The sequence below is a fragment of the Pisolithus orientalis genome (genome assembly GCF_024613125.1).
Source record: "Pisolithus orientalis strain OTSU chromosome Unknown F5J12scaffold_15, whole genome shotgun sequence".
NCBI lineage: Eukaryota > Fungi > Basidiomycota > Agaricomycetes > Boletales > Pisolithaceae > Pisolithus > Pisolithus orientalis.
Genome location: NW_026260796.1, coordinates 887,259 through 914,078, shown reverse-complemented (window position 1 = coordinate 914,078; position 26,820 = coordinate 887,259). Strand labels below are relative to the sequence as shown.

The following is a 26,820-nucleotide window of genomic DNA, read 5'->3' as shown; positions in this document are numbered from 1 at the left end:
CTTGTTGTTTGTTGACATGAGAATGGTTTGAAGGACCAAGCATGAAGCAGGTAAGGAGATCACCATCACAATTGCAACCAGTGACTCATCAAGAGTCTGTCCAAGCAAGTTCAGTATGAGTGCCTTCTGTCATTTAGCTGAGTCTCCATTGGGCTATCATCAACAAGGGTTCCACAAAAAAGTTCTCCAATGAGGTAGGTAATTGTCTGTTTCCCTTTGCCCTCATACCATTCACTAAGGCACTTCCAGGTCTCCAATGCAGTTTTTGCATACATGACCCCACTCAGAGGCTCATCCTTGAGTGTCAGGGTAATCTGCACACTGGCTTCCCTATCTTTCATCATCCACTCCACATGCTTGTCCTAGATGATGACAGAGTAGTACTGTAGCAGTAGAAGGACCCATCTGAGGACCAACCAAGATAGACAGAGTTGGATTTGACATTGTTTAGCACAACCTTGTAGAACTAGAGAGTGACTGGAATTAAAACTGCAGTGGTTAGAGCTGAGTGGGGCTCATAACCTTCTGAAGGGGTGTTTCCAAGTAGTGACTGACTAACAAGAGAAGATACTCAGGCTTCTATTGGGAGAAGACTGAGGTGCACAAAGGAAAAACAATGTGCTGAAATGACTGTGCTTATGTAAGATATTACTGGTGTAAGAAATATAATTAATGTGCACCAACAGCTTGACCTCTTCCTTCTTGATGGCAGGAATGGTGGTAAAGTAGGAGGTGATATGGTAACATAAGATGTATTACTCACTGATGGTGTTCAGGACCACTAAACATGCAGTTTGTTTGCTGTCACATGCCTGATCAACTTCCTAGCAACAGGGAAGGACCAGCCTGGCACACTAGGCAAACTATGGTGGGTACAAGAACATTGACTATGGGTCTACCTCTGCTGCTGTGTGGGAACTATGACTATTTATGGCTCAGCTGCTCTGGACCTTGTGGGTCCTCTTGACCAAGCATCGCCCTTCATTCACTGAGCTCAACCTTGGGATGGTGTATATATGTAGAGTAAAACTCCCTAAGATGTTTGCCCAACTGGATCTGTCACTTGGGCACTCTCAGTCACACTGATGGAGGCAAAAAGAATCTATGGGTGGGACTGCCCACTACAAGTATCATACTGCCATTGACCCTCAGCACCAGGTAGGAAGGGATAGGGGAGAAGTAGTAATCTAGTTTGAGTGAAGCAACCAAAGATGAAGGTCTTCTCAGCTATCACTTCAAACCAGAGAGTTTGGAAGTGGAGCCCATTGATTGAGAACAAGCTCAAAATGAACTAGATTAGAGAGTGTGACTATGACAAATGATGGGACTTATATACTGCCTTACTGTTTGTACATACTGCCATGAGAGAATGTTTGAGAAAGAAGTAAATAAAAGAGAGAACTATGCTATTGGTCTAATGCATACATGTGTTAGCAATGAGGCATGGCCTTACTAAGTATCATGTAAGCATGAAAGCATAAGCAAAAGGAAAAGTCTGAGATGACTAAGCATCCCCTAAAGCATGACCCTAACCAGAGGGTGGGTATATATGGGCAACTAGGAAACATGAAAGCAAAAAGTCTACTGGTCATTACAGGAGGTGAATAAGGCAGTAGAGGATTTGTGGAGTGCAGTGGCAAGATGAAAATTTCAGGCCCTTCCTAATTTAGGCAGGAGGTTGAAAATGTAGGCTGTTGCCAGCCATCATTCTTTGAGGGAAACTACCATTTTGGGATGTTTGTTTTGACATCTTTGCTCTTCACTCTGAACCAGATACCAAGTTCCAAGGCAACTGTAGACTGGAATATACCCCTGTTCTAAATACAATCTATTTCTTTACCTTGGAACATCAACCTGGCCTTTTTGGAAAAGTCACCCCACAACCCCATCTGCTTATTAGCATAAGCTTCCATCCCTGGCTCAATGGATTGCCCTGCCCTTTTCTCCCATATGCTCTTCTGGAACTCAAACCATAAGGTGGTCCAAAGCATCTCATGCCTGACCAATGACAATTCTTCTTTCCATCTGTCCCTTCTTGCCCTTTCTTTGAGCCAATTGATCCTATAAACTGCCATGCAATATTCACACTTACACTCTTCCATCAAGCCCCCACTGTCCACATTCCTCTGACCCTGTTCACCTTCCATCATCCAAAACCATGCCAATTTACTGGTCCCTTGACCAAACCTGTTCTCCTCTGTCACCTCTTTACTCACTGCAAGGTCCTGAGGAAGAATTTCCTGATATTTTTCTCTGATGCTAATATCAGGTTCCAGTTGAAGAATGGCCTGCCTTGACCTTTGATAACTTCTGATGTGCTTGTTTATTCTGGACACCACCTTTTGGATCTCCTTCTTGGTTCTGGTACCCTCCCTGGTGGAATTTGCATTCTAAAAATTCTGCCAATATAACATTGCCTTGTTGCCCAGGTCAGTTTGAAGCCCCTCTAAACAATCATTAGCTTGCCCAATCCTGAGTTCCATTTCTTCTTTGAGAAGGGCATGAAGGCCATGCTCTGTCAGTTTGGCTGCTCCAATGGATGAGGGCATCCATTTACTCATGACTTCAGCAGCCAAGTCTCCTTCCTCTTCTGCAGCCTCCCAGTCCTCCTCACCATCTTCCCAGAACTCTCCTTCATCTTCCACTTCTTCTTGCCCAAGGAATGCTGGATCATCCTGGGAAATGAAAACTTCATCTACCTCCAAACCTTCAAGAAAAGCTTGTCCCCTGCCATTGAATTTCTCAATTCTGGCAGAAAGTCTCTGTCTCTTCTCAGAGACTTTGACTTCTTGTCTGGTAGACATGAGACTGGGAAGCTGATGGAGCTCAGATCTTAGCTGGTCTCTGCAGGAGGTCTGGTTAGCAAGTTATCACCTCAGGGAATGACAGTCCTTACTGTGCATCCTCTATGCTGATTCCTTCTGCAAGCTAAGCCACAGAACCAAGGTTTCCTGAGGATGAAGGTGGATTTTTCATGAGCTTTAACTTTAACTGGACTTCACCCATGGTAGGGGCTACAGATCATCAGACAGGCCTATGGTTGGGATAAACTGACTGACCTTTCTCCCCTTTCAACAAATAAATATCTAGGGCCTCCCCTCTGTCTGCCCCTGCCTCTAGAGCATCCAATTCCCATCCTGTAACCTTACTAGGGTCTAGGACAGCTGTCAACTGCTCATATGCCTGATTCATTTCCTCCAGACACTTGTTGAAGTTTTGTATTTTCTTAGCAGTGAAGGGGCTGAGAAGAACAGTGTAAACTCTTTTCTCTTTGAAGAGGAGATCTCTCACCTATGCCCACAATTTTTTTCCAGTTAGAATCTCTCATATGATCATCATACACCTCTTTTCTGTGGGCTTGAGTCATAGACCTTGCAGTTGGAGAGATCTTATTGAATGGAGTCCACAATGTCTCCAAATTTTCACCATCCAGGTGGCCAGCACCCTTGACAAAGTTGAGGCTATATCATGGAAAGCAAGAGAGTTTGTGAGCAGCCAGATGAAACTTCTCCACAGCAGGAATGATTTGGAAACCAGGTGGAAGAGTGAGAGAGCAGCTGGACTTTACCCAACTCCAGAAGTTGATACTCCATTGGCACCCTACATCATAAATGACAAGGGCCTTTTGGATGCCTTGGGAATGGTAATCAAGAGCATTGCAGATGGAGTAGTCAGTGTTCATATACCTGGCCCAAAGTGAGCTCCAACTCATCCATTCTGCCTGAGAAGCCAACTCACCTTTCCCCTTTTTGAAAATCCACAACAGAATGGGGAACAAAGCAACCATGTCTTGCACAGGCTGTAGCACCAATGCCAGTGGACCAGAGATTGGACTTGTTAATATTGGCAGCATTGATGGCCCTGTGATTGCTGCAGGTGGATCTCTAACAGTATGGTGGGTCTTTTATATTCCAGGGCCTTCAAGCCTCCAATTACTTACCTCCTTGTTATCCAAAGACTGCTGGAGAAGATTCTGATAGGGTGCCTCAGAAACCATGTAGCCTTTTCCATCTGATAATGACACATCCAGCTCTGGCTTGTTCATTTTCATATGCTGTGCAGTGAAGTTGCCATCCATCACATATTGCCTCATCACAGTGTCACTGAAGGGGGTTAGAAATGGAATGCCTATGGATTAAAGCCCCTTACCTGCTGTAGTGAGTTCTCCAATCTGGAGGTAAATCAATACCTGGTTGTGGGCAAGCAGGGCAAAAGAGTGCAAGTCCTCCCTGCCCAGGATCTTGCTCAGAATCATGACCAAACCCAAACCATTTCCTATGTTTCAAATCCCTCCACAGTCAGGACACCTGCATCAGCTCTCAGTACTGGTCCTGAATGGAGAGGAAAGTATTAATGCAAGCCACTCAATGGGAAATAGCACTCAACTGGTACCCTGTCAGGAAAAGCATTATTGGTGAACCTCTTCAGCTCCTGATAGAAACTCATAGCTGAGGTCTTGCACTCCAAAGCATCAATAAGAAAGTGATTGAGGACATCAAAGGTGAAAGCAGTTCTGGGCTTTGTTATGCTGGCTGGAAAGAGTCTTTCCCTGAGTAAATGAAGGTGCCAGTCTGCAGAATCAGACCCAGGGCAGCTGCACCAGCAAAACTCATGGGTGAAAATTCCTTTATTGTGCACAATGGTCATTTGTGACCAAGATGACCTGCTGGCACCAAATGTTATCAGAAGGCTGCAGGAAATGAATGCCACTGACCTGTAATTGGGCAGCCCTTCCCCAGAAAGGTAGCCCAAATCCTCTGGATCTGTATTGGGCATGGGAATCACCTCATTGCAAGGGCATGGACCACCCCCATGGCCAATGTGCCAAAGGAATCCAAGTTCCATCAAGGAAGTGGTCTGGTAATGGGTACCATTCCACTTTTGTACCTTGTGGAAGGGGAGATTTTGGTGAGCTTCCACAGCACAGGGGCCACACCAGGCATGCATGCCTGAGCAGGACATGCACAAGATACTTCCTTCTGCCTGTCTGCACTGCTCACATATCCCTGCCTTAGCCAGCTGCTCTCCTTCCAGAATGACTTTGATATAATCTGTTCTCCAAGGCAGCCATTCTCTGATAAAGTCATTCTGACTCTGTTGAAATTTTATTTAGCCCATGTACCACTAGGTAAGACTACTTACCTTGGTGACCCTCCTGGTCTTCAAGGCATTATCCCCTTCATTCCAGTCTGAGCCAGGAATCTCAAGGGAGTCTGAGACATCAGAAAAATTGACATTCTGGGAGGCTATAGTGCTTGGGGGTTCTTGGAGTTGAAGGTCCACTCTGAGAGGGGAGGTACAGGTGCCTGGCATCAACTTCCTTGTATGTAAGCTTTCCTCTCCTGGTCCTGGTTGGTTCAAAAGCATATAATGAACTTTGGCCAGACTGTTTGCCCAGCACCTTGTACTTTCTCCTATGCATGTGAAAAGCAGATGATGGTAGAAAACTAAGAGGGGTCAGGGACTGCCAGAAAATACACATGGCCTAAAAAATTCATTGGGCAAATAGAACACAACAAGATACTGAACCACAGGAGGGAGGTTTAGTTATAGCTAAGAACAGAAGACATAATGTCCCTCTGGACAGTCCAGGTAGGCCTGGTGACCTGGAGTCTGTCATGCACCCTGTCCTTCATGTAGTGTACAATGGCAATCCTTTCACCCCTTCCCCACTTTGGAACCGAATGTGAGAGAATTTTGCCAGCCAAGAAAATCATGGTGCCTGGCAAATACAAAAACTTTTCCCCCAAGTCTGGCACCAAGGAATTAGCATCATGGGAGCCCAAGCTGACCAACAAATCCAAAAGGGTCAGGGCAGAGCCAGCATCTTCATGGAGAGGAGTTTCCTGGTTGACAATGACATCAATGTTGGTATAGACAGATGGCCAGTCCAAGGGATCCTCATTCAGCACACTGACAGTCTTTGCAGAGACAACTTCTGAGCCAGCCCTGGCAAGGTCAGGCAAAATGACTGTTGTAATGTCACTCCAGAACTTTTCAACATAGGCAATCAGCTGGAGCCATTTTCTTGTAGCTTTCCTCTTGAGGGAAGCACTTTGGTCCAGATTGTCCACAAGCCTCTTCAGGGATCTCAGTGACAGTTTAACAGATGAGAGGGAGTAGCCAACCTGGTGAGCCTGCATGAAGGTGGCTGGAGACATGGAGATCCTGCCATGGCCATAGATGGGAGAGTCTGCAGGTTGATGTTTATGACCATAATGTTTGTTAACCCTGGACAGGTCCTTGGGCTTGTGCTTGGACTTTGACCTGAGGGAGTCCTTGATGGAAAGGTGAAGTTCATTGAGAAGTTGCTGTATGAAAAGAGGTGAAAGAAAGGCCAATAGCAAGGGAAAACACACACAATCCTTGCACCATGGATGATTCCTGGAAAATATCATACCAGGAGCCTGCCATGCCTATCTAGAACTGTGGCTGGAGCATTTAGAGAGCCAATGTTGGGGTGTTCAAAATAGATAAACTTGTCCTTGGCACCAGGCAAAGGATTTGAAAACCAATCAACATCCCAATCAACTACATCTGCAAGGAGTGAGAGGTGAATTATTTTGGATGGGAAAGTCACCCTACATGGATTCAGGATTGCATGGGAAATGACAGCAGCAGCCAATCTGACTTCAAGGGCAGTGATGGTATCATCAGGAAGATTGGGTTGTTGGAGGGCTGCTTGGGTATTGGCCAAAAGGGAGAGGGCTTGGAGTCTATGAAGATGTCACCAGAAGCTTGAGAGATAGGAGGAGGCAGGGAGCTGACCTAGGCTTGGTGAGATGGTCCCTTGTGAGCACAGTGCCAGATGAGAAGCTGGGGTTGGCCCCAAATGCAGTCTTAAGCATGGAAGAAACAGTAGCAGTCAAAGACATTTGGAGATCCATGAGGGGAACTGGGTTAGGTGGAGGAAGGAGGGAAGAAAGGTGGAGAATGAAAAAATTGAAGGGTGGGAAAGACATGGCAAGTTCCAGAAAGATTCCAATGAGGGCAGGCATTGTCACCAAGTGACCTCCCCCACCCATGTGTGAGGTCTACACTTAATGCCCTTTTCCTTTCTTTTCTTACTTCTCTATGGCAGCTATAGAGGTCAGCTTTAAGCCAAAATGCAGACTACAGTTGACTGAATCATGTGAATGTGGTCTGTATCCCACCTCTTATTGTTGCACTGAGTATCAAAGATTTATGGCACATTGACTCTGTAATCAAACAATCATACCCTCAAAACCAAAGAATACAGTTCTTCATGAACAAACTTGAGGCCCCAGGGTATTATCAGTGTCCATCAAAATAGTATTTATTATCTGGATCCAGAAGTCACACAGTCTCCAGGCATAGCCTTCCCACATGAAGGCACTCCCTGGCACTTGGTTTGTGGCAGTGACCAGCCTCTAGTTCTGCCAATTATGAATAGTCCTGAGGGCTTGAACATAAATGTAGATTGAAACAGGGTGCTGCAGATATGCAGTGAATGCAATATGAACATGAAACCCCAAATTGTGAAATAATTCACTAGACACATCTTCTGGAATCTGATCAACTTGAAGCCTTTGTCTCTAGGTCTGCAGTACCAGCACCACACTACTGGTACTTGATACCCAATTTTTAATTTAGAAGGGAAAAGGTACTAATACATTACAGGGAGATGTTTACAGTAGACAGTGGGCAAAAATACTGCACAACTTGGAAAAATATCCACAACATATGTATTTAAAAGACTCAGAAGACTTGCAAAAAGATCAACACCATAAATTTGTATTATGGTTAGGGTTAGGGTTAGGGTTAGAAGAAGACTTGCATAAAAGAAACCAATCCTATACCTCCAATTAGGCAATTTGCATTAGGGTTAGGGTTAGAGCAGTGATGGGTTGAAAAAATTTGACAGAGACCTGAAATCCCCATATTTAAAGAAAGACAATCAATTCTAATATTGTGCTACTTATGAATCTAAGTTACATTGCAAAAAATATACATAAACAAAAAGTTCCAAGTGGAACTGAGACTTTCCTGCATCCCAGAGGGGGCCCTCCCCAAGGAGTACAGTTACATCTCTAGAAAAACATCCTCAAATGCAACCAAAAACCCCAAAAATTCACAGTAACCTGTACAATAGAGTCAGTTCCTTCAATGAAGAATGGTGAACACATACCTCAAGTAAAAAAACACCAAAACTGCAGTAGTATAAAAACTAGTAAAGACAGTCAATTGCAACATAAAAAAATGAATAGGAACTTCATTTACCTGATATCACAGAAACAGCATAACTAATAGAAAACATCAGTAATCCCCCAGTACCCTAAGTAGAGAAGCTGGCCCACATGAGTGAGCACAGATGAAAAGTCCCCCAGTTCCCATATTGCTAGCCCACATGAGTGAGCATAGACAAAAACCCCCAGAACCCAAGAGGTCCCCCAGTCAGATGTCATGCTGGCCAGGAACAACAGACAACTGAGGGACTTCCCTCCCCTGTCCAGTGCCTGCAGTACACTTTCAAGGAGGAGGGAATCTGCAAAGGCAAGGAGGATCAGTGAAAGAACACAAAACAATGAACCTTTGGAGCAAAGATGCAATGAGGGACTTGATGAGGAGGGTGGGGGGGAGGTAGGAGGGAGCAATGAGGCAGGAGGGATCATTGGGGGGAGAGAAAGTGATGAACATGTGGTTTTGGTGCACATGCCAGGTTTATAAGGGAACATGTTGTTTGTGTTTATTTGCCATGTGCATTGTATGCTATTGGTAAATGCTGTCAGTTGTGAGTGAATTAGCCACCAGGCTGTTGTACTGGAATATTCAGTACTGCACTGGACATTCAATTCCCAATACATACATGCCAAGATCACCAAACAACCACTTGCAGGTGTGGCTCTTAGGCTGCCCATTGTCATTGTGAAATCATGTGTCATGTGTCACCATTCAGTATGAAGTGATGTCAATCTGTCATTCACAACACAATGTTAAGCAATATTCTTGTTCCAAGAATAGGACTCAATGAATACTGGCTGATCTAGCCTAGATCTCCTAATCAACTTATCATTATTACTGACAAGTAATGCCCTAAATAGCTATTGTACTTGGTATGCAAAATTAGTGACTGACATGACCAAATGTCACTTGCCATCCAGGATCAACTGGAGTTGTATACAATTTTTGTCATTACTTGCCAAGGGCATGTGGCATGTGTCACTGCAGAGCAGAAAGGCTGTTATTTCAGATCAATCAATATTGATTACTACACAGTTCCTGCTGCTAATCTGCAAAACTACCTGAGGGGCTGTACAAAGGAGTTCAATGTCAACAACCATGTGTCACCAGTGTGACACATTCACCACTCAGGGTCCAGATCAGGCATTTGGTTCCTCACTGATATCACTTTATCCCTTGCCCTGTGTGTGTCTGGGACACTTGAGCAAAGACTGCATGTAACAGATCCCCTTGGACAAGATGATAACCATTTTCAGTAATACCTGCATAGTTACTATTGCCAATAGGAGTTACATATGGATGAATACAGCTTTTTGTGAGTGAAGACTGGTGGATCCAAATTACCAGTACAGGCACAATGTAATTTGAATGAGCTGAAATACCTGGGCTGCCACAAACACATCTGCATTCAATGTTGGCACTACTGTGACATCAGCTGTCCCATTGGCCCAGCATCTGACCATTTGTTGCCCAGTGGCCCAATCACTTGTCCCCTGTGTTTGCCAGAGCAAAGACTGCATGTAGCAGATCCCCTAGGATGAGACAATAACCATTTTTGGTAATAATCTACATAGTGCCTATTGTCAGTAGGAGTTACATATGGATGAATACAGTTTTTATGAGCAAAGATTTGTGGATCTGAATTACTGGTACAGGCACAATGTGATTTGAATGAGCTGAAACACTGGGCAGCCACCAACATATCCACATTCAATGTTGGCTTTACTGTGACATTGGCTGTTGCATTGGCCTGCCCATCTGACCATCAGCAGTGACTCAATCACTTGTCCCCCATGTTTGCTGGAGCAGAGACTGCATGTAGCAGATCCCTAGGATGAGATAATAACTATTTTTGGTAATAATCTACATAGTTTCTATTGCCAGTAGGAGTTACATATGGATGAACACAGTTTTTTGTGAACAAAGATTGGTGGATCCAAATTACCAGGACAGGCACAATGTGATTTGAATGAGCTGAAGTACCAGGCTGCCACCAATGAGCATTCAACATTGGCCCTACTGCCAATCAGCTGTCTTGTTGACCCAGCATCCAACATTCAGTTCCACAATGACATTGCTTATCCCCCCACACATCCCCATGAGTGTCTCATTCCCCTGTTCACCTGTCATGTGACCTCATCAAACATGCCACAACAGCCTGAGTGGTTGCACCCAAGCTTTGTAAATACTGTTTCCCTTTCGACTGTCCCCCTCCCTCCATTTGCCACCTTTCCACACCAAAAAAAGCTGTGTGCTCTCAGTGCTGTGTCCCCCCCTTCCCCTTCTTCCCCTCCTCATTTTCCAAACCAAAAAAAAAGGTACATGATTGCTTTCTCCACAACCTTTCACTAATCTTTTTTGTTTTCATCTAACTTTGTAATTCTTGGGTGTTGGTGCCCCCTCTTCTCAGCACTGTCCACCCAAAAACAAAAGTATGTATTTTTTTTTTCCAGGTGCATCTCCCCCCCTACTCACCACTTTCCTTTCCATCTAGCTTTGTTGTCTCCCCCCCTCCTCCCACCCACTCTTTCCAAGCCAAAACAAGGTATGTAAGTTCTATGCTGCCTCTCACATTCATCCTAGGTTGCTGACAGGTCTTCTTAGCTGATCCCTCCCCCTCCAACCACCCTCTGTGTCATACACAACATAAAGTAAGTCATCCTACCTACTTTCCCCCTGTCTTCCTTGTCTAGAAGTGTACACATTTATATTGATAATTCCATTCCTTGTTCCATCATATTCCAAGTCAGCTGGGGTCTACCCATGTTCTGTCATTGTCTCCCTCCCCCAAGTATTTGGTTGCATGGTACTGACCTTGTGCTGCTGGACTACCATGGCAAGGACAAAGCAAACTTCCAAGAGGAATGTTGGTGACAAGCCTGGCAGAGTCTCTCTGGTCAATTTACAAGCCAAGGAGCAACAAGCTGCCCAGGCTGCCACTGCCAATGCCATCAGGGCTCCACTTCAAGTCAAGAAGAGGAGGATAAGGAATTCTGTGAGTTTACTCTTTCCTCTGATCATGATACTCATATCTTCTTTCAGTTCTGTCTCATGTGTAGGGATGGGGGCACTTTATGGGAGTGTGATGTCATGGGCTGCTGGAGGGTGGTCTGCAACAAGTGTCTGGTAGTTCCAGAGGATTCCTTTCAACAGATCACCCAGCCTGGTGTCTCCTTTAGGTATGTTCACCCACCACCCTATTTCATCACCTCAAGTCCTTTTGTTTCTCCTCAGGCATGTCAGTTGTCATTGGAAGAGGACCAGACATGGAACTCCTCAGCCCTACTATGTAAGTCCATCCAAACTTCCCCCATCCAGCCTAATTCCAAATACAGGGCTTCTATCTGGGTGACAAGCATGCCCTCAGCAAGCCCCCTGCTGTCATGGGCACATTCCAGCATGCCACCACCTCTGAAGTGGCTACCCTTTCCACAACCATCATCCACCTTCACCTGGATGGCTTGACCCTGGACCCTGACCCAGTCCATATCATCCAATCCATGATACAAGGGTATTTCAAACAAGAGGGCACTTACAATTTTGCACAGTTGCCTTATGACTTGGGAACTCAGGAGTCTAGGGCTGCCTATGAAACTGCAGCTGAAGTGCTCTCTTCCTTCCTGGCCCCTTATGCAAGGGTGGTTCTCTTCATCACTACCCACAGTGAAGAACAAAGTGGGGATCTCTCTGCTGGAAGTAGGGATGGGCAGGTATTTGTCTCAAAGGTCTTTGAGGTGAGTCACCATTTCTCAATCTTTACTCTCACCTCACCATTTCCAGGTTTTAGAGGCTCTCCTCACACCCCTCTCCAAGGTTGTTGAGGGAGGTGACCTCATCTTCCTGGTGTGTGGATATCTGGTCAAGCATCAGGAGAGTTTTCAAGACCTCAAGTCAGCCATGAACCAGTAGGTGTCATCTCCATCTGAGCACTTATTTGCCACTCATCACCATTCCAGCTTCAAGCCAGGGTCAATGCTCCTCTTTGATGCAGACAGGTTACTCCTTGTCAACACCATTCCTTTCCTCATGAGTGTTTTGGATCTTACCATCATCCAAGGCTTTCAACAGATGGATAAGACAGTCAAGGCTGCCCTCAAGGACTGTGGGGTGCTGGGTAGACACTCAAACATCATCCTCATGTTTTGGGGGTCTCAAGGAGGGAGGGTATTGGTGGAAAGGTACATTTGGACTGACAAGTTCATCAAACCTTGGGGTCAGAACTTGCCTGCTCAATGCCCTCAGTGTGGGAGCATACAAGAATGGCTGGCTGCTAGTGCTGATTCAACTTATTCCTATCAGTGCCAGTATCCTGATTGTGGGAAGGACTTGGAGGGGACTGCATTGCCACCCAAAACTTATACCATTTCTATGCCTTAAGGAGCCAAAAAATTACAGATGGAAAAAAGTCATCTGCATGGTTGGTAGAAAATTTGTAAAATACATATACCTCCACAGTACACAGTACATAAAAAATGGACTGTTTATAAAGAATGAATCCAATGATATGGCCCATATTGCAAGAATATCCCATCTTTCCTAAGAAAATATGTTGAAAATTATAGAAGAAACAGATCCTTGTTTATTCTGGAGGTTTCACAGCTGATATGCATATATAATTTTGCATGTCTGCTGCATGCTTTGCTGATGCTGGGTTGGGCTTAAGTAAGGTCCACCAACACCACTTCTGGGGGGCTGGGCCATGGTTTGGCTACATTGGCTGACCCCCTTCCAGGGAGATGGCCCATGCTGAGGGTAGGTCAACTGATATCACTTTCAGGGGCTGGGCCATGCAGAGGCTGCATCAACTGATACTACTTCTGGGGGGCTCCCTCATGTTGAGGCTAGGTCAGCCACTACCACTTCCAGGGGGCTCACCCATGCTTAGCTGATGTCAGCTGACACCACTTCTAGGGGGCTCCCTCATGCTGAGGCTACATCTGCTGACACCACTTCTAGGGAGCTCATCCATGCTTAGGTGATATGGCCAACACCTCTTCCAGGAGCTCTCTCATGCTGAGGCTGTGATGGCTGATACCACTTCCAAGGGGCTCCCTCATGCTGAGGCTAGGTCAGCCACTACTACTTCCAGGGGACTGGGCCATGCTTAGGTGATGTCAGCTGACACCACTTCTAGGGGGCTCCCTCATGCTGAGGCTACATTGGCTGACACCGCTTCTAGGGAGCTCATCCATGCTTAGGTGATGTCAGCTGACACCCCTTCCAGGAGCTCCTTCATGCTGAGGCTGTGTCAGCTGATACCACTTCCAGGGGCTGACCCACTTTCAGGGCTGTCAGCCAACATCAGTTAGTCCCACTTTCAGGGCAAATGTACATTTTGGGTGTCCCAGTTTCAGGACTATGGTTGACTGAATTATGTGCTACCACCACCACCCTAAGAGCCTGTTCAGCAATTGGAAGTAGTCCAAATACCTGACATCAACTTAACATGTGTGTTGGTTAGAGTGAAGTGGAGATGTATCAGAGGTGTAAAATAGTTATGCTTACTAATTGATATCTAGCACCTCTGACTGATATGGACCATCAGTAACCTGAAGTTCAGCAGTGGCTCTACCAGTTTATAACATTGATTCTCAGTCTTATCACATGTGCAGCAGTGACTGTCATCCAGCCTCAAAAACCCCAAAGAAAGCCTCCTGAACCATACCATACATCAGCACTTTCAGGCAAGGCCTGGGTAATTGAACTCCTTGTGGGGCATCCAGAGCAGATCCATTGTGAGCTAGGAATGCATGCATCTGTCTTTGCAGAACTCATTGCAGAGTTGCTCTGTATCTTGCTTCTAGCACCTGAATATGACCTAGAAACACAAGCATGCATTCCCAGCATGCTATGTGCCATTCACAACTTCATCTCCATTCACAATCTCACTGAAGGCCCAATCCTGGGATCTGAGACATTTGGTGGTGGTGGGGGTGTGATCAATGAGGATCCCAAAGCAGAATGGGAGAATCAAGATGTGCTGGACATTGAGGCCAAAGCAATGTGGATTGATTATCAACATATGTATCATCAGGGAGAGGGACTGCAATCATATTGCACAGGGTTCAGAGGATAAAGGCACTGAGGTTGAGAGGGATGATTTGGACAATGGTAACAACATTGAGTTGGAATCTTGATTGTAGTAGTCATTTTTTACTTGCAATTTTGTTTTACACTTGCAATTTACTGTGGTTGCTGAAACAAATGAAATTGATACATCAATGTAGCAAAACATGACAGAAGGTACATGTAAATTGTAATCACAAACTAGCATCAATGGCATTGTGCATGGTAGGAGCAGTTGAACTACATCCATGCTTCTGAAGTAAATCTAAGATATATGCATGGTGGTAGTCAGGGTTATGTCAGAAAAATCTAGGTACCATTACATGCCATTGTACATAATTGTAATGGGGTGTTTTCGCTTCAGGCATGACAATGGGTTGCCATGGGGGGAGATCTAATTGACAATGGCTTTGTCATCCAAGGGGTCAACAATATAAAGCTTGGGGGTGTTATAACCATGTCTGGTAATGTCGTGGTTATGGTGCCTGATGGTGATGTCATTGACATGCATGATTAAGCATGTGACACCATTGTCGAGTACACAACAGCATGCCAAGTACATACAATACTGCAGACAACATTACCATGCATGGCCATGCTTCACCACCCATTATAATCTTCATGTTTTCATTTTTATTTTTCAGGTTCCTATTTTTGCTATTATCAAGAACCATGGATTCAAACAACTATGGGATTAACACACTACGTGTACAAAATAATGTACTAGCAATGGTGCACAGCAAACACTGAGGTCGCAAATGACAGTACTTCTATGCCCAACAATGGTTAGACAAAACTAACTGTGGTTGATTGAGGAAGCCACCTACCTCACTAAGCCTTGAGGGCTATCAGCACACTGCAACGGTTTGGGGAGAGATGAACACCAGGCATGGACAGGCAAATTGAGGGCATAGAGGGGGCAGGAGGTCGTGGGGCATCTAGGTATCAGAGGTGCAATACAGCAGGTGTGGGCATCAGAATGATGTTGTGCGTGAGGAGGCAATGGGGTACATGTGGGGAGGGGGGGGGGATGGCACCATCTGCATAAAATAAAGTTCAGTGACCTGGGAGTGCAGTGTGCTGGTGGACTGACATGGGAATATAGACAAGGATGTCTATTAATCAATTCTGGTGGGGTCGATGACAGAGAAGAGCAAGCAGATTGGTTGCTGTTGCTGGAGATCTCAGCACCCTCAATGCATCCTTAGTGACATGGAACTTAACTTGGGAGAACAAGGAATGAATTGGTAGGGTCATTGTTGATGGTGACAATGGTCGTGTCTTAGTGCATGGTGGGGGCACAGCGGAGGAAGCTGAGGAGGTGGATTCTGGCATAGAGTAAGATGGAGACGCCTCTGGAGTATCGGGAGGGATGGAATACGAAGGCAGCGGAATGTATGCGGACTGCGGGAGGGGTATGACTGCAGCGAACAGGCATGGTTGTGGTTGCAGACCAAGAGTATTAAAATTAAAATTAGCCGAAAAGAATCCTGACATAGACCAGTGTCTTATTATAGTAATCATCAAAGAATGGTAATATAATAATATAATATCATTGGCATAATCATGTCCAAAGGTCTACTATGTCACACTGCAAATTAAATGTTGAGCAGGTCCTTGCCACATTGGACAGTAGTTTGATTGCACAATGAACCCCCAAGTACTATAATGTGGTGCTCGAACATAAATCCATCCCAAACTGCTGCCCCCAGCTTCAGATGACGTCGAATAATTTAGAATCTTGTGTTTCGTGATGGTATTCAGGTCTGCAGTTCACAAAATATTCTGAACAGCACACTCCAGGTCAACATTGCTTGGCACCACAGCTCCAAAGTCCATCTCGTGCGTCATATAAGTTGTTGGGGGGTCTTGAGAGCATCTGTTGAGGTAGTATTCCGGCTTTGCTCAAGGATGCATATATGACATCGCCATTGACAGAGGAGTATTGCAACCAGATTGCATACCAGCTAGGAGTATGCAAAACTGCGAGGGAGCAGGGTGATTGGGTACGAGGCTCATAAAAGGTTTTGTGGTCGTACAGGGATGCAGTACAATCCTTCCTTGCAGAATTGGGTGGGGGGTACCCAAGAGCCGATGCTGTGATTGGATTCTCGGTCCCACAACTCATTTTCCTGCAAGATGTCGGTCCTTTATTGTCAAAGCAAATGGTGGGATGACACACATAGTTGTTCCATGTTTTGAGGAGAATAGAGTGAGGATCAAACTTGCCTTCATCCTAACTGCACAATAACAGTGATCAGCAACATAATGCATTCAAGATTAAGCCACCTACATGAACAATGATCTTCTTTCCAGATTCTCCCAGTATGACACACATGGGCACCCCATGAGAAATCGTCCATATGCCAAAATGAGTAGATTGGAAGCATGAATGAGAAAATTGGGATGGCCAAGATATAGAAATCCATCCATCCAACCATGTCCCACTTGCAATGCAGAATGAACACAAAGGCTTGCAAGCTGTGCACAGTGGCAATCATGACAAGGAAGATGAAGGGGATGGTACTGTGCTCATAAATGACCAACACAATCAAGTAGACGATCTGTAATCTTATAAGCATCATCATGCTCCGAGGACAATGAATCAACCTACATATGTGACAGTGACAGGCTGAATCAGCATTCGATACGAGATCCATCATGACAATGAAATGCATGGAGAAGCAACAGAAACCACAAAGCTGATCCAGGAACATGAGTTCACCAAGATTATGAATGGTTGAGTTGATCCAATGATGACGTTGTGAGAGCAGAACCTTCCAATCATCCAGAGCAACTGTCTCAGCATGAGCATCCCTGATAAATTGCATCTTGTACATCAGGAAGTCTTTGAGCAATAGGGTTGTCAAATAACAATCTTCTCCAAGAAGCAGTAAGTTCTTCATGTGTAGGGTATCGACACAGGTTCTGGGAATAATCTTGGGTAATTTGGTTGGAGACATTGTGCATGTCTGGCATGTGCAGACAGAACAAGGTGAAACAACTGGGCAAGCAAGTGAGCGAGCCAAACAGACTCTCAAATGCCTTCACCATGTGATGGGAGATGAAGTACTCATACACCTAATGAACCACCCTCAGCCCTTGCACCAAACAAAGACATCGCAGGGACTATATGCACCTGCATCATTGTCACAATCAACTGTTTGGCATTGGTGAGGGATGTTTCACTGCACATGCCAAGGGCTTTCTTGTCATGAATCATTCTATGGCTGGTCAGTTTCCTCAAATCCCCTACCAAGCAGCACGACATGACTAATGCAGAAATGAGGCAGTTAAGTGCATATGGCTCTGCAGTCATATCTGCATTGACAGCAAATAGATACTCATAAAATGTCGGCTTGATGCATGATGACATTCTTGATCTGGTGATACATCTCGAGCTCAAGGGGATTCATCGGCATATTGTAATGCACCTAAAACCACTGTCAGCGCCCAAAACTCATGTAAATGTGAACCAACATACCTTGTTCAAGAAATGCATGACTGCCATCTGTGAATCATGCTTACCATGATTCCGGGACATGACCTCTCTGTCAGGCTTCCCAACCTTGATGACCACAAGGTAAGGCACGACATGTCCAGCACACTCGTACAGACCCGAGTACACTTTGGCCATATTATGCTGTCGGGCGCCCTCGCCAATCAATACAAAACTGAGCAGGTTCAGGGTCCAAGTTCGGGTCAGCACCCAGAATATCAAGCATGATACATGGTGTCGGGCAATCATTGCCAGATCCAACAATGTTCCTGTCGCACACGATGAGGATCAGTTTGCGCTTATCATCATACTTGAGCACAGCCAATGAATTGATTGTATGCCAAAGTGACACCTCGCCTTCAGTGTAACATGGAACTTGGCAAATCACTGAACTTGTCATGGTCCTTGGGTGCATGAACAGCCCCGAAATTGATCGATGCAATGAATTTGAACCCGATGATGGAGACCATGAGAACCAAAAGGACTGAGCAAGATATATTGTGAGAACAGACACTGAGGCGAATTTCGATTGTCGACTGCACTGATCAAGAATAGATTGCGAAGACATGTCCTCTGGCTTTCGAGTGTTGCAGAATCAAGTCCAAGACCATCCTTGAACTTCTTCATAAAATCCTGCCCGGAGTTGATCTTGAACAGATCGACAATGGTGGAACTCATGAATTGTGTGTTGATGCCTCCAGCCTGCTTGCATACTGGTAGGCGTAATGACAGCAGGCAGATAGCTGAGATACATGGTTAAATCATAGATCAACCCATCGAGGATCCCGACCAATGATCCACTATTGGCCATATCCTTAATCTCCGAAAGGCATGTACCCTAACATACCCAATGTGATTATTCCACCACATGATCGTCATGCTCTTGAAATACCAGTTCAGGGCGAGAGTCATTGGTAAAAGCACAGAAGTCGTGGTACTGAGCATTGGGGTCAGTGTTGTTGGCAGAGTCAAGCATCACCCAGGGGCTCACAGAACCTGAGATGCTGTTACATAGCATGCACTCACCTATGTCTTTACATCAGGAGGAGACCACACTAAGATACCCTGCACAGGGAAAATCACATCTGAAGCCATGCCACCATACTGGAGGACAGACTTGGTCGACACCATGCTAAAGACACAGCTGATGTGTCACTGCCACATGGCAGTCAAATCAAAGACCCCTCCTCGATTCAACATATAAATGTTATTCAGATTGTTTTGATATGAATGCGATGCCAGTTCAGACATGCTGAACACATACTGAGTAGGTCAGAAGACCAACCCCAGCACGGTAATGATGAAAACATACACAGTGACAGTAACAAGCTGAATTAGCGTTGATACAAGATCCATTGCGATGAACAGAGGCCGCAGTGCTGATCTGAGGGCATGAGTCCACTGAGGTTATGAGTGGTCGAGTTGATATGATGACGAGGTTGCGAGCTAAGCAGAACCTTCTAATCATCCGGAGTGACCATCTTGGCATGAGGCATCTCTGATAAATTGCATCTTGTACATTATGAAGTGTTTGAGCGACAGGGTTGTCGGAAAACGATCTTCTCTGGGGTGCAGTGGGTTCTTTGTTTGTGGGGTAAGTCATGTCACCCCTGTGGCACCTCGCAAAATGTACTGGGCTTTCTTCCCACTCACAGCCATCAGCTAATGGCAACTGAGTGGCCAGTCGACCGGGTAATATGGGCGGAGTGACCCCATTCTGTCAACATTACCTCAGGCTTGCCTTTCATGTCTGATGATGAATGGACCTGAACCATCCTTACTCCTCAAGATCGACAAGCTTGACATATACTGATCACTGCAAAGTCAGGTCCATCTGAACCATTCAAACGTGCTGTTTGGAGACGGTTAATTAGCATTCTTGAGCCTCACTTAGTCTGCATGTTCAGGGTAGATCAGCGGACATGCAATTGAAAGAAACTACATATCACCACAATAGTCAGTATGTGTGAAATGTTATATGAGCCATAGTGGAGGTATCACTATTTCTTTTGTCTAGTAACGTGGGTAACCCTTGCTGGAACAGCCCCGATGCCTTCCTCCATCGCCTTAGCCTGTCCTTGGGTTGCTTTCTTGCCTTTCTTAGTGGCCTTGGAGGAACGGCCACTCACTAAGGCTGGCACAACAACAAGGGGGTCGAGAGGATTCAGATGGGTCGAAACAGATGGTTGGGAGCCACCAAGAGAAAGAGTGGAGAGGGGAAGGGAGAGTTCCGAACTGGTTGCTGACACAATCACTGACTGTGAAGGAGAGACAGTCCTGGCCTCTAGAACAGAAATACTAAGGTTTGTATTTGGCTGAATAGCACCTGGAGATGGAAGTGCCATTCCCCCAGGCAGTGCTGGCAGCACCGAGCAAGTTCATACGTATCTGAGGAGGAGGGAAGTCTTCAGCTTGAATGGTGCTGGTGAGAATGGAAGGGTGTGTAGCTGACTGGCTGGTGATGGGGACAGTGGGAGGGTTCGAGTTTACCTCTGCAGTCCCGCCGACACCTCCAAGTTGTGCCAAGATATCATCTTCCCAGCTTCTCAGCACCTCAACAGAATCTTCAGCTTTGGGAGGTGGTTGTTGGGATCCATCACTGTCGGTTTGCACCAAAGACAGCATTATCAAAGTGCTCAAAGATCCCCAAAGCCCACTTCTTGTTCTCTTGTTTTCGGAGCAGCTCTATATAGAATTTGAAGTCCTTCTCGTATGAAATTCCAGTTTGACTACCAGTAGATGAGAATTCATCATCCCCAGAGAGCAGGAAGCGGGCCTAGCAATGTATGATGAGTGGGCAGCTGTCAGCGCAGGTAGGATGTAATTTGACTCACGAATGTACAACAAATTGCGATGATGCCCTCTGGTGTTGTTGTCGCCTTCAATTTCTGACCCCTGCCAGGGTGGACCACCTTTTTTCTTGCCTGTCAGGACGCCTTTTCCGAAGTGCAACACACATGCAATCTAATATAACAAGATGATCAGCTGTGAGCGTGTCCAATACATTCAGCCAGGAAGTGGTTTACCTGAGTGAGTGCCTTGTTTTTGAAGAGGCCAGAGACATTCATTGCTGATGGGTCTTCAAAAAGGATCAGTGCGAGTGGTGTATATGCCTCATCATGGTTCACTGGGTTTCACTTGAGGAGTGACAAAAGGCAGGATTGTCTGTTCTCTTTCTCCAGTGCACGAGTGCCACCAGGATCCAGTCCTGGACTCAAATGAGCGAAGAGTTGCATGACAGAGTCCTTGACAGGTTTAAGAATGTTGCCACATTTGCCATTCACCATAGATGTGAACTGTGAGAAGCAATAGTTAGCAATCATTTGCTGGATTAGGTATTCTTCACTTACGAGTTGCTCGAAGTGTTCATACTTCATAGTCTGAGCCCTGAAGCTCAGGGGGAACCATAAGGTAAAGTTCGGCACCATTAGCAATGGCCTTGGACTCAGGAGTTTGATAATGTATCAGATCATGTAAATCAAAGTCAGGAGGGCATGCATGAAGAGGGAAGATGCCACTAGGGACCCATAAGTGATAAAAGTAAGCATACTTCTTTGCTAGGGTGATGATGGCGGCATCCAGTGGGCCTTGAGCGATCAACTTGAGGGCCCAGGATCATGCTCTGGGTGCTACCTTGGCCTTAAATTCATTTAGCTTGTTCCTCATCTTTATTAGTTCCTCTCATAGGCAATTAAAGGAGACCTGCACTTGGCCCAGTGCCTAGTAGTGGTAGTCAGTAATATTCAGTTTCGTAGGCAGGTCAGAACACATACCTGGCGCAACTCAGCAGGGCTCACATCCGGTGCAGGGGTAGCCATAACCCTTCGCACCTCATTGAGTTCCCAGTCCAAGTTAGTGCCTGCACCTCTGGCCGCCCCATGGTTTGCTGCATGCAGGACATCCTCATCATTATCAGTATTCTCGTCAAGGCTATCATGGCCCACAGCATCGATATCTAGAGTAAAATCCTCAGACATCGCTGGAAACCGGTAAAACAGACCTAGTCAAGGTTGCAGCTGATGTTCTGTGACCAGCATGTAACAAATTGGGGGTGAGGTCCTTGTACTAAACGTTGGCACTGAGCAGATCCTTTTGAAGGGTGTTCAACAAGGCAAAAGACAGAAATGAAGTTGACTAACCATTTACACTGGTGCAACATTGTTGAGGTATCTTACCTCACTGTTACCTACCAGTAGAGCATACCAAGTTAGAATGGCAGCCAGGAGAACCAATCGGAATGGCGATAAGAGCAGACTCACCATTCGAACATGTCTGTAGGAATAATACCATTTGTTGTAGTCCAGATAAAGGCCCCGCCACTGCTGCTTTGATGTTATTGAGTTGACATGATGTCAGTAAACATGCAATACTATGACTCAAGAGATCGGAATTAGTAACTCAAAACATAGCGACAATGATTTGAAGGATAAACTGTATCATTGTTAGAGATCCAGTGAGAGATTCAGAATACGCTAGCAGAGCATTGGTATGAGGAAAAGAGAGCAGCTATCTAAAGTACAATATAATGTTTCCTTACTCCTGGTCTAGATGATGCCTGTTCCACTCGTTGACATGACAAAACATGTCTCCATCAATGTGCTCCACCACAAAATATTCATCTTTATATTTGGGGTCAGGGTACAGCAATGCTCCCCTAACAATGGACCAGATGGGGATGAATATTGACACTGTGTGGGGACGTGCTTTAATGTGTGCGAGCCTGAAGGCGTTGTCAAAGGAGCTGCGAGCCACATTGATGTTGGCTATATAGGGGAGAACAAGAGCAAATTGATAGGTGCCAAAGTCAGGAATATTGCATGAAAACATGAATACCAAGTGAGCAAAAGCAATCTCACTATGCGAAAGCTGAAAGAGGACAGTGTCATAACAAGGCTTGCTGTGGAATGAAGGGTTGCACCGTAGGTAGTCAGTAGCTTGCCGCCAGTCCATCCTTGATTTGTAATTGACCTTGAGGTAAGCATGTTCCTGCAACTACATGCGTAGGTCGTTGTGAGATGGGGTAATGACTACTATGCAACATGGCGAAACGTACCTGGAATGTTTCAGCAAATGAGATTTTTCCAAGAATTCTGGTCATGATTGAGGTAGATAGGAAGGCACTGATTGACGAACCAAGTAAACTTCTGATGGACACCTTGGAATTCTTGCTGTGAAGCATGATCATGAATGATTGATTGAATGCTCTTCGGTGACTGTGGTGAACCTGAGCTTAACGTGCTCGCTGAAACTCATGAGGACATCCTCATCACCCCCACCATCAATATCATCATCATCATCATGATCTTGCTGTGTATGATTGGCTTCAGCATCCACCTGGTTCCTAATTAGTTTCATGGCTAAGCAGTGGTGGTCGACACGAAGGACCTATGTGACTTCAGGTCAGCAGGACTGAGTGAGATGAGAAGAGCAGAAGCTGGACGCACCTGAATGGCAACATCCTTACCATTTGAGCAGTCCTGATATGCATCTTTAAGTGAGCCATGCATTTTCTCGTTGGGCTGAGTGCTGTAGTTACGGGCTGCTCCTTCATTCCAAATGTCCCACATGACATGTTTCCGAAGATGGACCTTTGGAAAATTCCAGTCTGTTTTGAGGTGTTCTGCTAGCTCACCATTAGCCACACAGGGAGACATACTCCTAGGTCAGAGCAGGGGGATCAACAGTCAACTCAAACAGCAAGGAAATATCATGTACCTTTAGCTCACTCCTGAAAACCAACTGCTCCCTCTCTATCAATTCAAGGGTCTTGTCAGTGTGCACGTCCAGCCCAATGAGACTGTCCAATTCTAAGTAGCTGTGGAGCATCCATAGGAGCTGGTAGCCTTCACAGCTTATGTCATTTGTCAGAATATTCAAAGCAGCATAGAAGGTTTGCTTGTGAGTTCGTTAGCTTATACATGGAAGTCAAAAGAAGAAGTCTCACCTGTGCAAGATCTCAGAGTTTGTTCCCATCAGCATAGCTTACATGTAGGATGCCATTGAAGTGTGCCAAACCTTGCCAGCTTGGAAATGCTGCAAGCCTGCATTCAATTTAGGATTAGGATGTCTTAGTGAAGTAAATAGAGGGTAGTACATACTGCTCCTCAAGTTGCACTGCATACTTACGTGGTAATTTGCTTAAAAGAATCTTGAGTTCTTTGAGTAAGTGGTGCCCAAAAAGACCGTCATGCAGAGCATGGAGGCGGTCGAAGCTCACAGCTTCCTCTGGCTCCGAGTTCTCAACCTTCCAGAAAACGTTCTTGTGATTTGGTTACATGGTTGGCAAGAGTCACTAATAAATACAAAACTCACTGCAACTGGCTGAAGCCCGAGGGCTTTGAGGATCGGTTCACCAGCTGACTTCTTTTCCTGATAGATGGTGAGGGCTTCTTTTGCCTGTCTTATGGTATGTGTTGGAAATGATTTGGCAAGCTGGGATAAATCCTCAAGGGGAACCAAACAAACTGGGCATGGATGTTTACTCTTTGTGCCTCGAATGAGGCTCATCATGCATCTAATGTCAACATAGTTATTAGTATGTCAATGCGCACTTGTAGTGCCCTCGACTTACTGTTCTTCATAATCAGCAGATAAGATGAGAATCAAGGGAAAGAGCCACTGAGTGATCTTATCATAGCACTCATATTTGTATCCTAGCTTTGAGAGTTCAGCAAGTCTATCAATGATACAAAGGAATGCTTCATGCCAAATAACGCATTTGTAATTGGTGTAGCTGGTCTTCCCCTCTTCTTTGGCAGACTCGGGAACCTTGCATAATATACATGAGCAAGGACGCTGAAGCCTGCACTCAGTAACTTACAATAGGCAACCAGCTGATGACACATCCACCACCAAAGTGCTCTCCATTCCTGATGTTCATGGGCAGATTTCCACAATGAGCTATGACAGGATAACCCTTGACAGTTCTGTGGGAACTTAGACATGTTCAGTCAGCATATAGGATAAAAGCAAATGGGGCTGCATTTTCAACCTGAGGTAAACAAGACTAGAAGCAAGCGCAAGTTAAACATGGTATATACAAAGTATACAGGTTATTACAACATACTTGAATGTCCCACCAGCAATCACCAGTCCATGGTTCTGAGTAGAATCTCTCGTACTCATGGCCATTATGTCAGAAGACCCATTGGGCATCCCAGACGAAGTGAGGTGCAAGGAGGGGGTTTGATAAGAGATCAAGAGCCCACTCCCATAACGAACACGCATAAACTGGGAATGTTAAGTTCTCTCCTTTATAAGGTGCAGTCACATTGTGTCATGTAAACTAGAGTAGAAGCTTGTGGATGAATGCATGGAAGCTCATGGTGTATGAAGAGAAAGAGCATACTGGTGTCACCTGCATGGCCACCCTGTCCCATGCATGTTGAAGGTCAACATCGTTCCACAAGGTAACATTTGCCTTTCCTTGGATGGTGTGTGAAATGAGGGAAAGCAGCCCATTGATCTGTGACATGTTGAGGCCCGCTTGCAATGCTATTTCAGCAAACAAGTAGTCGCCCTCCTCGATAAATGGGTGCCATGGGTGTGGATCGGGGGCCATCATAGCAGTAGCACACTGACCAAATTCTTCTTGCGACTGGAAAAGCGAGGGGGTATTGCTGTGGGGATGGAACTCAGTCTTGAAGTCAGCAGGTGGCTGTTCAGGGGATGGTGTTCAGTCACTGCCATTACTCGCCATGGAGACATTTGATTGATCTATTCATATCAAGCATGTATGTACTTAGTATGGCACACTCAGAAACCAGGTAGCACTGAGTTCATGCACTCACCACTTTGTGCAGCGGGATCTCCATGAGGCTCCCACACATCCTGATCAACAAAATCCATGCATCCTGAGTGAGAAATGTTGGGAGCTGTAAAGAAAACAGCCTTAAGTGCAGGTATATCATAGGTTGAATGAAATGTACTTGGCAATCCATTGTTATCTTCATTAAGCATGCAGGCTACTTGAGAAGGGCCTGCCTGCATGATGTGCATGTGCACTGTCGAGTATGCAGATGTGACCAACGCTACCCTCAATTCCTCAGCTGAGAATGATACACAGCGAAAACTGGATGCACCTTGCTCCTTTTCCCTCTCATATTCCTTAGTAGCATCTATTCGTTGTATTTCCCTTGTTTGACAAGCTGCACAGTGTGTCACATGGCTCTTGGTGCCCTGAGGTTTGAATAGTTTTCCGCAGATTTGGCACTTCGATGTTTTTGAAAGCATTTTCTCTGAATAGTTATATTTTGCATGACGAACAGGGGCCATTTCCAAAACACTGAAGACGAAGGGATTGCAGTGGTTCAGGAAAAAGGGCAGGGGATCGTGAGGATTAAAGTACGTACCAACAACATGCAGTGCAAGCCACCATGTTGCAATGCCACTGTGATGATCTTACAGCAATCTTACCCTGAAGATAATGGAACTTGTTGATTATCATATCTCAGTTGCATTGCCAGAACATTACGATGATCATTATTAAGCAGGAGAGGGGTTTCATAATGCGTATTACAATTTGTCATCATTGTCATGACCCTAAACATTTTTGCGACATAACTGGCATCAAAACATCTGAAATATAGTCATCCTCCCTGATGAGTTTGAAAAGTGAAATGCATTGGTTGATACTCATATCAGTGTGCTCCTCCTCCACAATATGAATGGCACTCTGCTTCTTTGAGCTCAGTCACTCCTCAGCTGGCTGCATTGTATGTTTGATGGAGCCTGCCAGCTGGGTAACAGCACCAAGCAGGGTCACCAGAAGCAGGTTGGGTGGCTCTTCTGGTGGTGGTGCATTTACCTGAGTGTTGCATGAGGAGGACCCTGCAGCAGCAATCACCATCACAGTGGTCATGGACATTACAGGAAGTGGTTCACCTATGTTGGCCCCCCTCCTCTTCTTCACAGAAGGCCTTGTGATGACAGAGGAGATGGTGTTTGCATATGGGAGCTCCAGAAAATTTGATCTGGCAGCAGGGTCAGTGTCACTGATTTCAGTGAAGGGACACCTTCCCTGGCTTAATGCATTGGAGTGGGGAGGCCTCAGA

The 26,820-nt window shown here is 45.5% G+C and overlaps 8 protein-coding genes across 8 annotated transcripts; 1 reads left to right on the top strand and 7 right to left on the bottom strand.

The window, feature by feature from the left end:
• Positions 1-2,390: 2,390 nt before the first annotated feature.
• On the bottom strand, positions 2,391-2,804 carry F5J12DRAFT_893091 (uncharacterized protein; the record flags this gene model as incomplete). The annotated part of the gene is made up of 1 exon (XM_051747626.1): positions 2,391-2,804. The coding sequence occupies one exon, from the start codon at positions 2,802-2,804 to the stop codon at positions 2,391-2,393; it is 414 nt and encodes a 137-aa protein (XP_051599837.1).
• Positions 2,805-3,734: 930 nt separating this feature from the next.
• F5J12DRAFT_905770 (uncharacterized protein) lies at positions 3,735-4,647 on the bottom strand (the record flags this gene model as incomplete). Its single annotated transcript, XM_051748710.1, has 5 exons — positions 3,735-3,884; positions 3,941-4,103; positions 4,150-4,290; positions 4,327-4,331; positions 4,387-4,647. The coding sequence occupies 5 exons, from the start codon at positions 4,645-4,647 to the stop codon at positions 3,735-3,737; spliced, it is 720 nt and encodes a 239-aa protein (XP_051599836.1).
• Positions 4,648-5,543: 896 nt separating this feature from the next.
• F5J12DRAFT_721219 (uncharacterized protein) lies at positions 5,544-6,143 on the bottom strand (the record flags this gene model as incomplete). The annotated part of the gene is made up of 1 exon (XM_051741298.1): positions 5,544-6,143. One exon carries the CDS (start codon positions 6,141-6,143, stop codon positions 5,544-5,546), a length of 600 nt encoding a protein of 199 aa, XP_051599835.1.
• A 4,892-nt stretch (positions 6,144-11,035) lies between these two features.
• On the top strand, positions 11,036-12,579 carry F5J12DRAFT_783105 (uncharacterized protein; the record flags this gene model as incomplete). The annotated part of the gene is made up of 6 exons (XM_051742824.1): positions 11,036-11,197; positions 11,245-11,381; positions 11,437-11,491; positions 11,538-11,936; positions 11,983-12,107; positions 12,159-12,579. The coding sequence occupies 6 exons, from the start codon at positions 11,036-11,038 to the stop codon at positions 12,577-12,579; spliced, it is 1,299 nt and encodes a 432-aa protein (XP_051599834.1).
• A 3,946-nt stretch (positions 12,580-16,525) lies between these two features.
• Positions 16,526-17,491, bottom strand: F5J12DRAFT_905768 (chitin synthase-domain-containing protein; the record flags this gene model as incomplete). The annotated part of the gene is given in 7 exon segments (XM_051748709.1): positions 16,526-16,576; positions 16,605-16,832; positions 16,883-16,900; positions 16,920-16,970; positions 16,994-17,085; positions 17,190-17,349; positions 17,408-17,491. The coding sequence occupies 7 exon segments, from the start codon at positions 17,489-17,491 to the stop codon at positions 16,526-16,528; spliced, it is 684 nt and encodes a 227-aa protein (XP_051599833.1).
• A 121-nt stretch (positions 17,492-17,612) lies between these two features.
• On the bottom strand, positions 17,613-18,898 carry F5J12DRAFT_783103 (chitin synthase-domain-containing protein; the record flags this gene model as incomplete). Its single annotated transcript, XM_051742823.1, has 8 exons — positions 17,613-17,702; positions 17,753-17,772; positions 17,797-18,036; positions 18,156-18,251; positions 18,280-18,510; positions 18,569-18,605; positions 18,660-18,763; positions 18,832-18,898. The coding sequence occupies 8 exons, from the start codon at positions 18,896-18,898 to the stop codon at positions 17,613-17,615; spliced, it is 885 nt and encodes a 294-aa protein (XP_051599832.1).
• Positions 18,899-19,767: 869 nt separating this feature from the next.
• Positions 19,768-21,744, bottom strand: F5J12DRAFT_893087 (uncharacterized protein; the record flags this gene model as incomplete). The annotated part of the gene is made up of 8 exons (XM_051747625.1): positions 19,768-20,093; positions 20,152-20,366; positions 20,425-20,543; positions 20,794-20,894; positions 20,955-21,063; positions 21,140-21,367; positions 21,476-21,487; positions 21,541-21,744. 8 exons carry the CDS (start codon positions 21,742-21,744, stop codon positions 19,768-19,770), a joined length of 1,314 nt encoding a protein of 437 aa, XP_051599831.1.
• A 556-nt stretch (positions 21,745-22,300) lies between these two features.
• On the bottom strand, positions 22,301-25,707 carry F5J12DRAFT_905767 (uncharacterized protein; the record flags this gene model as incomplete). The annotated part of the gene is given in 15 exon segments (XM_051748708.1): positions 22,301-22,735; positions 22,897-22,980; positions 23,003-23,152; positions 23,212-23,390; positions 23,410-23,425; positions 23,483-23,662; positions 23,754-23,808; positions 23,890-24,026; positions 24,080-24,281; positions 24,339-24,535; positions 24,588-24,693; positions 24,808-24,887; positions 24,912-25,013; positions 25,182-25,424; positions 25,558-25,707. 15 exon segments carry the CDS (start codon positions 25,705-25,707, stop codon positions 22,301-22,303), a joined length of 2,316 nt encoding a protein of 771 aa, XP_051599830.1.
• Between the last annotated feature and the right edge of the window lie 1,113 nt (positions 25,708-26,820).